At 33.7% G+C, this 9,531-nt stretch overlaps 1 protein-coding gene across 7 annotated transcripts; it reads right to left on the bottom strand.

Moving 5' to 3' along the window:
• Positions 1–8,705, bottom strand: LOC131014348 (flap endonuclease 1). Of its 7 annotated transcripts, none has more exons than XM_057942285.1 (17): positions 8,569–8,705; positions 8,374–8,490; positions 8,092–8,150; positions 7,717–7,776; positions 7,565–7,618; positions 7,423–7,471; positions 7,227–7,274; positions 6,195–6,260; positions 6,010–6,060; positions 5,612–5,731; positions 5,401–5,485; positions 4,448–4,529; positions 3,302–3,416; positions 3,158–3,214; positions 3,030–3,076; positions 2,899–2,950; positions 1–153 (listed from the first exon to the last, which is right to left on the bottom strand). In XM_057942285.1, the coding sequence occupies exons 1-17, from the start codon at positions 8,578–8,580 to the stop codon at positions 1–3; spliced, it is 1,227 nt and encodes a 408-aa protein (XP_057798268.1). In that variant the 5' UTR covers positions 8,581–8,705. The 7 variants fall into 7 exon arrangements, with proteins under 7 accessions (XP_057798268.1, XP_057798267.1, XP_057798266.1 ...); XM_057942284.1 differs by having other exon boundaries at positions 7,717–7,812; XM_057942283.1 differs by having other exon boundaries at positions 7,717–7,821.
• Positions 8,706–9,531: the final 826 nt, after the last annotated feature.

A 9,531-nucleotide genomic window follows, 5' to 3' on the forward strand; every position in this document is an offset into this window, starting at 1 on the left:
TTAAATTTTATGCATGGAGAGCTTTGTGTGCATAGCCACAGATGGGAGGCTCATGCAGACAACACCCTTAAGACTTGAACCACAGGGTCCTCCAAGATGGAGCGTCATCAGCTTGATTGCTCGTTGTGGAACTGCAAGACTGCATCTAGCAACCTGTTCACAATTACCAAACAACATTTTCAACCAATTAGATTCACATATTTAACTTCTCCAACGCAGAAGCACATATGATAAATTGGTTAAGCACAAATTTTAAGATGCTTAGGTAAACATCACTATATGGACTTGAGAAGTCTCCAAGAGCTTGATTTGAAAAGTAATCTGAAGCAGAGGATTTGACCAAAGTCATGGAGATCAAAGCTTCTTCGACAAGGAGAGAATAGTAAAATTACAAAATTAGTATGTGTTTCACAGTATCCTTACAGGAAATAATGGTGATTAAGCAAATAGAACAGAAGGAAACTAAACACATTCTAACATTAAAGATCTATATGGGAATTGAAGTAGTAACGTCTAGGAAAGGAATGTACATACTTTAAAAGGAAGACTTTGTACTTGATTTTTAAAACTATATATAATAGCAGTGTGCCGAGCATACCTTTGAAGGTGTACACTGTTAAGTAAAGAGAAAAGAACCAAATAGCAAAAAGTTGAGGAGATTTATATTAGAATCAATTTGAATGCTTGTGAGATTATAACAATCTTAAATTGCATGCTCTACCAATTGAGCTACATCCCAATTGCATCAAAGTTCAGAGCATGTCACTTGCTATTTGCTAACAATTATTGTGGCTGTTATCCTTGGTGTTCATCATTTCAGCAAGCTCAGTTTCCCCGTCCATTTCATTGACTCATACTAACCTAAACAGCTCCTCATCGTCCAACTTGTAGATACAAGCAGCTGACACCTCATGTCGTGTTAAGGGTGAACTAACCTAATAATTAAAATTCAAGGTCAACAGTTCTAGTTGGCATTCACTTCAGCTAATGTTGTGAACCACGACACCTCTAGAATCGCATCCACACTTCCAAGTTTGTTAACAGTCTACTTCAAAGCTTGTTCCTCCTAGGATCAACTGTATATTGGAACAAACTTCTTTGATGGCTGCCCTTCGCCCAGTCTAACTGCCAAGCTACGAGACTTGTCAACTTCCAAGCACGCCGCATTGGCCACTAACTTGGATAAAAAATAGTGGCTTGTTCCATATTCACCATAGCCAATATTTTATCCCCAGGGATTTTCCCCTGTAACTTCATGGTTTGTGGTTCATCGAATCACTGGGAAGCCACATGGGATAGCTCCATTGGTTGTGCTTGAGGCTCTTGTTCCTCAATCTTCATAATTCCTTCGGGGGAGCTCTTATGTCGGGTCTCTTCATCACCGGGTTAAGCCACAATTAATCTGCATCTGAATAGATAACTACATTCCTATCTTCAGACTTCATATAAAGCAAACCCTGTCCTGGTGTCATCTTCAAATATTTCAGTTACCCATGTGCTCGAGGAGGTTTGAAGAAAGCTCGACTAATTACTCAATCAACACTAATCCTGGACTCTATCTGGAACTAGCAATAATTAATTATAGTTAATAAATAATAATTCTCTATTCAAGAGCATTTTTACGTGTAGGTGCCTAGATGCTATATATAAATAAAACCAAAATAGATAAATATGCACAATTTAAATATTGACAAATATAAACAAGTTCTATTGATGTAATACTTGTAATCAATTATCTTAATCATACAAAAAATTGATTGGAAAAAAGAAACTCAATACTCCCTCAGTCTCACGAAATTAGTCCCTCTTCAATTTTCACACAGTTTTAAAAAATGCATTTAACTTTCTTTGGAAAATACAATTTATATGCATTTGTTCTATTTTGCCCTTATTTACTGTTCCACGCATCATTTTCACGAATGCATATAAACACATTGTCATCAGCATCTAATCACATGTAGATATATAATTTGGTGGGACAGAGGGAGTATATAATTACAAGAGATTAATTTGGTAGGACAGAGGGAGTATATAATTATACGTAGATATTTCTCTAGTTTTTCTAGCTTTAGTTTCAATTTAAAGACTAACTCTTATGTAAACAAATGCATATAATCACATTGTCATCAGCATCTTCTTCATTGTTGGACACTGTATTTAAACTTTAGATTTTTACTCATTGAATTATTATTGCTGCTTTTTTTTTTTGTTATCAACATAGCGTCAAGCTTTATCATGCTTCATACTTTATACACACAATATATTATTTAAAATTGGTTGGTTTTAGATACACTTATGATACAAGCCTTGTTCCAATTACATACAAATTAATAATAACAGTATTGAAAAATAAATTATACAAGAAACATTTACATTATACAAGAAACATCCCACAATACTCTTATTTAATGGGTACTTGATGCAGCATAATTAATTGAATGTACAGTGTGAATTTTTCAAGATTTTTCAAGAATGCTTTAGTAAATTAATGTAAAATGGGATGGAAATATGACTATATTTGGAAAATCCAGAAAAGGATAAGGGATTATACAATAGGGAGGAGGGGATCACTCAAATTATAATTTATTAGATAAAAAGTTGTATGCAAGCTGGATGTATAACGAGACAGCATAAAGATGCACAATCATATAAGAATCCCGTGAGCTTGTGTCATAGAGAGCTAGCTACAATACAATTTCTGTATGATAAACAGAATTAATTCAGGCCAACAAACAATAGCAATTCCGATCTATACTAGTAAGTAAACAGAAAATGAAAACTGAAAATCAGTCCACTAAAGTTCAAGAGCAAGGTTTTTGTTTTACAAGACAAAATATGTACCCTTAAGTCTGGCAATCAGCAAGATAGAATTGAAAATGCAAGAGAAAAAGGTTATACCTCTCCTTTAGCAGGTACAGAGACGCCAACTGGTTTGGAATATGATTCCAACCTGTTACAGAAATTTAGTCCAGAATGTAATATACTGAATGCACTAACTTACATAGTTTTCTTATTCTACTGACTAATACCAGCTCCGGGGCAACTTGTCCATGGCAGTTTTGGTCTTTTTTATTGCCTAAACATCAAACAAGGATTTAGTTAAGGTTCATATGTGCAGATGGTAGAGAATTGAAATAAAAAATTACATATAGCGTACCTTACTTATTCTGTCCCTGTTGAAAGTGTTCTCATTTACCAAAAATCTGACCAGGCCCTAGAGGACAAAACAAACAATTCACCATCAAATTTCCATACAGGAAAACAACCAAATAAACCAAAGATTTTCACTGAAGTCAATCACTTCTTCATCTGGATCTCTCCACTTTAGCTCAAGTTGATTGCCATCAGTCAAAACTGATGGTTCTCTAAAGAGCTTTCGTGTTTCCTGATATGGCCAATCAAACGGTATTTGGTATCTGTTCAAAGAGTATACATTCTATAAATATTTGAGTGCACAAATCAAAATGAATTATAATCACGGAACAAATTAAAGAAAAAGGCAACGGATTTCCCCACACTTTATGCACTTCAATGTCTTTACAATTACTTCTATAATCAACAATTTTCAAATGACACATAACTTCTCTTAGATGATTTAGAGAGCACCAACTTACCTTTTTTTTAGTGAAAAAAATAATTATCAAATGAAGAAAACGTCTTCCATAAACCATAGGCAAATGTTATTGATTATTTCAAGAAGTTGCACCCAAAACTATGTGACAACTATAGAGATCAATCTCAAAGTAACCTCCATTGATAAGTAAACCAAATTTGAAGTCATACTATAGATCATTAGCACACTTTCAATCTTAGGACGAACTAGTGTAACTAGACCTGTCAAAGACAAAGAGTCAATGAATCTAAAAAATTAATCGAAACTGCAGCTCATTATAAGTCAAAGAATATAGTAAAAAAAAAATACTATTGGAATTTGGAATACATTTTATAATGAACGAATTACGAAAATGAATATAAGACAAAACTAATACTCCCTCAGTCCACGAAAAGTATGGCACTTTTGCCATTTTGGGTGTCCACCAAAAGTATGGCACGTTCCTTTTTTGAATATGGACCCACATATTTTCCTTATTTTTTATCCTTACAAATACCCTCATTTACAAAAGAACCACCCTCAATTCAATTTCAACCATTCATTTCAAAAAATGGTGGGACCCTTTCTCCACTACATAAAAATCACCACCAATTTTATTAAAACCTATGCCCATCAAAAATGCTATACTTTTGGTGGATGGAGGGAGTATGAATTACTGACAAGGACAATAATAATTCTGTAATAATTGTAAGAATACTATGAAAAAGGGAAATAATATGGTTATAAAGGAGTGCTGATACTATAGCGACAAGAAGTAGGATACTTAAGAAGTCAACAATATTGCTTTTCTCCACTCGAATTAATGGAATCAAGAAAGCATAATAAATAAAGCACCTTTCTTTATTAATGTTCTCAAGAATGTGCTCGAGTGAGCCATGCTGGCGGATTAATTTCAAGGCAGTCAGCCCTCCAATCCCTGAGAAAAGAAAACAGCTAATGCACTGATGTTAATTGAAGTATAAACATCATGCAAGAGAACACAGATACAGACACAGACATGTAGCTGTTAAGTCATGTGAAGCACAAATCCGTCCCCATTACACACCCTTCCCAATGAATCTAATTATTAGTTCATAATTAAAGGGTGTTTCAGATTATTCTATCCAACTCTAGTAATTACCAAAAAATTAAATTTATAAACTCTTGGGACAACCTTTTATCAGACTAACAAGAAAAATCCTCCGCAATTTACAGAGTTTTTGACAAAGTAATGAGTAAAAATACAAATAACATAAGTATTTACTACCTTTGTCCACGGGATCCTTTATCCACAAAAAACACATCTACCAACTATTTTATTAAAACCCGTGCCGAACCCAAAGTAGTATACTCTTGGAGGACGGATGTGGTAGTATTTTATTTGACGAAGAATTGAAATAACCAAGACAAATAAGGAGATCACTCCCATCAGGCTGTAGAAGTATGCCCAAGAGAGAAATGTTCTTGATGCATAAGACATTCTATTGAGTCTATTACACAGGCTGAAGAACTATGCCCAAGAGACAATTATTATTGATGCCTAAGACATTCTATTAGGCAACTGTTGTATAATACCCACCTATGATTAACGTTCATTACATGAGCAAGATTTCCACCCTCAATATCAGCATTATTGAACTAATTGGAAATACATAGAAAATATCAATTGTTCTGCTAACCCTTGAATGTGTAGACACCCAAAAAGGAAAGTGTAAACCCTGCTCTACAATTTTTGTTTGCTTAGTATATAGCTAATTAAGTCTGTACCACTCCCCTGACAACAAATACAACTGCCAAAGCAACATTACCTCTAATGCTCTCACAATAATCACAACCAGAGAGTATACAAAGGTCAATAAACTGATCCATTGTAAGGTTCAATTCCTCCAAAACCTGACAATCGGAAAAAAAACAACAAAAAAAAAATTGAAGAAGGAGAAAGGAAACGGTAGCAAAGTGAAAAGAAAAGAAGAACTACATCGGAAAGTTTGCACAACCAGGACTGGTCAGCATTAGTACCTTTGAGACTTTAAATTCGACCACAGGGGTCCTTTTGGATGAAGGATCCATCAAATGGCGGAGAAATCGGGGAGCCCCAAAAGCCAGGGAATCCATATCCTCAGACGCGACAGCATAAACCTTATGTGCAAAACAAGTTCAGATGTATTTCAACAAAAATTAACTAGGAAAGTTATGAATAAAAGCACAAATCATGGTGAATCATTTGATTATTTGGTAGTCTGGAATCAAGAATCTATAGATGATCTAATGGCATAAGTAATAGAAAAGTTCATATCTGCCAAGAAAACATGAACAAAATTCAATTGATAGATTCAAGTTGCTATAATAAAATAAATTATAGCATCTCAGTTCTAAGTTTAATATATTTAGACAATCAGGAAAAGCAATATACATACTTTGCCTTCTTTGCAAAGTGCAGCACACTGTGATTCTGCTTCGCAAGGAGCCTAAGTGAATGATAGAAGAAAAACTATTAAAAACTTCTCTTTCAGAAGAAAAAGCTTACTAAAGAAACATATTTCATGTAGAGCTATCAACTCTATGAAATAATGAGTTTTATAGATATCATTCTTAGGATCACCTCGACCACAGGTACACCCATAAGCCTGAGAAGCTTTTTGCAGTCCTCATAATGCTGATCAGTGGCCTGTATTAACCAAACAATGGAAAATATCTAAATCAGCTCTAAATAGCTTCATAGCTTTTGCATAACTGAAGAACGGGATAGGCAAAAGAACGAACCGCAGAAAACTGATAGCAATAATACAGCAAGAAAATATTTGAAATCTCATGAGACAGTTGACTACTTAAACTTTAACGGTCATGTAGAGGTAAATTCTCGGGGGTCATTTTGATACATACTACTAAAAGAGACCAAATTTACATTGAGAATGGCGTAGCCACCTGCTGATTAATTAGATCCACTTAATCATTAGCCACTGAGCTACCTAGCTACTCAGCTAATGATTCAATGGGACTTTCATACCTTGAAGCCTTGTGAAATCTAGTGTATAATTGGATAGTGTTGAATGGCTTCTCTTAATCTAGAAACACAACAACTCTTGATTATGATGCCTTTAAAGGAATATAGCAACATATGTGCCCTCGCACCTCATTGGACCTAAATGCGATTATGAGATGTCTTGGTTAATTTAAACTTTTTTACCATTATAGTGCAAACCTCTGGAAATACTTCCTTCATCAAGGGCAGATAATTTGGTTGAATCAAGGGTCCAGTTGAATTTAGTGAGATGTCTAGCTTCAATAAAACTAATTTAAACGATTATCATTACAGTGCAAACCTCGGGAAATACTTCCTTCAAGTCAAGGGCATATGGTTCAGTTGAATTTATTTTCGTTCTCTATATTAATTATTAAGTTAGCTAAGAAAACTTTAGGGGAAGGACGGATTAGCAACTTGATACTTACATTTTTCTACTTCTTATTAAATTATATATTTTGCGAAAACTACCTATTCAAAAGGACTAGAACTGAGAATGAGTGTCTCAGTTTCTTATGAAAGAGCGAGAGTTATAACAGAGCATTTCTACAAAAGAAGATGTTACTGTCATACATTAAGGGATTGTCAATTAAAAGCATTGCAGGAGCTCACTTTTACTGTTCTTTTGCTATATTTTTCGATATCCTCCGCATTGCCTTTCTGCAATGACATAAAAATTATCCTGCAGTTATAAGCTATGAAGCTCAAATGGAAACACTGTGATAGGGGTTTTCAAATGGCAATGCCATGCGAAACAGTGGGAGAATAAGAAAAAAAATTATAGGTTGCAAGAACAATCAATGACTACCTTCAGCGCATCATGTAGGTCGTTTGTAGCATCAGCCCTTTTTAAGACTCTGTATTGGAATATTAACATCTCAATTAACTGAAATCTGACAATTGATGAAAGTTCAAACTATGAAGCAGGGGAATGGGAATGTACCAAATACCTCTTTGCAAGCTCTTCTTTCTTTAAATCAGGAGGCGTACCATCAAAAACGTAGCTGACATCATGAAGATCAATAGTTTCAGAAAAAAAATATCAAAAGATTTTTACAACATGACATGAACAAAGGAGTATGTCAAAGTGAGGAAACAGTACACAGGCTTTATTCCAGCTTCCAAGAGTCGGATTGTCCTCGTCAACATCCCTTGCAAATGACTAAGGAAGCACCAATTATTGATTTGCCAGTAGTGTCTATATTCACTTTGAAGAAGTGTAATATTCAGACTGAAATTCTAATTGAATAGAAAAAAGGACCTAGAAGTGAATATATAACCAGCCTCCTAGAACATATGAAATTCAGAATCATTCCAAACAAATTTTTTGACAGGGGCAGCTTTTATATAAACAGGACCAGACAACTGCTGCAATTCAATTCAACAAATTCATTTTCCTTTGTATTATGTATTTGAAATTTGTTAAAGACTTTGACGATTAAAATTTCCTTCTCTGGAGTCTGGACAGAAGGTATACCTTGTGACTTCACCAGCTTCATTAGTAAGCGTTTGAGTACCGCGTCTTCCAACAACAATCTGCAATTATTAGTAACCAATAAATCACCAAATCCATCGAACACGATTCTTATGCCCCATATTTTCTCTGCAACTTTCTTTAATTACGCGCTCAGCTTTTTTTATGGTAATAAGCGTCTAATTACTAACTTAAAAGTTTCTACAAACATATACAACAAAATACTGAAAAATATAGAGCAATTGTGGTTAAGTGATACGAAAATTATCCTTTAAACATACTAACAAGGAACTGGTAAATGCTCATGCTAGCATCAATTGCAATTTCCCGTCCAAAATAGCTTTCGAATTTGTGCTCTTTCATCGCGTTCGGCGCATTCTCTGCCAATAGCTTCGTCAAACCCTGTAACATCCGCAAAGAAGTCGTGATGTTTCAGTTTGCTCACTCGAAAGAAATGTTGAAAACAAGCGATATAGATACCTTTATCCCCATTTGAACTGCAGGAAATGGGATATGAATCTGAATACATTTCTTTGTTTTGGATAATTGAAGGATATGGATGTATAGTTTTTTCTGAATGAACGAGGATGTATAATCCGTGTAATCCTTTCCCGCCCTCCAACAGTCCAACGTATGAATTAGGTTGATTATAAATGTCACTGTTTTCAACAAAATATCCTGAATTTTTATTTTTTTCTAAAAAATCATGAACTTTCGATTTTTTCCATAAAATATCTCGTTATATAAAAGTTGTTGACAAAAATATGAATTATCGCGCCAAAATAAATATTTTGGAAACTGTCATTGTTGGAAAATTATATTAAGAATTACCATTCTTATTGAAAAACGTTGAAAGTTCAATTTTGTATAGCGAAATATTTTATGAAAAAAAAAATTAAATTTTTTTAGGAGAAAATAAAAATTTGAGACATTTTATATAAAACGCTGAAAATTTGAGACATTTTATATAAAACGCTGAAAATTTGAGACGTAAAACACTATTAACCCTAAATTTTTAATCGATCCAGATTAATAAGGCGCAAGAAAAAAATGGCAAAACAACACACCCTCTTTTCAAACAAATTCGGAGTACTTCAGGAAACACACATTAATGTGCTCCTATTAATACTTTTTGTTTTATGAAATCTTTAGTGCTATAATTTATTTATTTTTTGTTTAAATCCTCATATTTTGATATTCGATCTCATTAAACCCTTGTTTCAAACAAATTCTACGTTATACTATATTTTATTAAATCTTTTTATTGAAATTGTCACATAAAGTCAGGGCGGAGCTAGACTTTCGATTTAGGGGGGTCCAAAAAATTTTTTAAAAGAAAATTAATAATTAAATTAAAAAATAAAAAATAAATAATAAATTAAATTAAATTAAATTAAAAATAAATGAATCAATAACACAATTATAATATTATTTAAATTACAA

The sequence above is a fragment of the Salvia miltiorrhiza genome, chromosome 3 (genome assembly GCF_028751815.1).
Source record: "Salvia miltiorrhiza cultivar Shanhuang (shh) chromosome 3, IMPLAD_Smil_shh, whole genome shotgun sequence".
Classification (NCBI taxonomy): Eukaryota; Viridiplantae; Streptophyta; class Magnoliopsida; order Lamiales; family Lamiaceae; genus Salvia; species Salvia miltiorrhiza.

Coding starts and splice junctions, on each gene's coding strand:
- LOC131014348 (XM_057942283.1), bottom strand. Junction 7,822..8,091: donor GAAGCTGGTGAAGTCACAAG/GTATACCTTCTG, acceptor ACTTCTTCAAAG/TGAATATAGACACTACTGGC. Junction 154..2,898: donor CTGTACCTGCTAAAGGAGAG/GTATAACCTTTT, acceptor AATTGTGAACAG/GTTGCTAGATGCAGTCTTGC.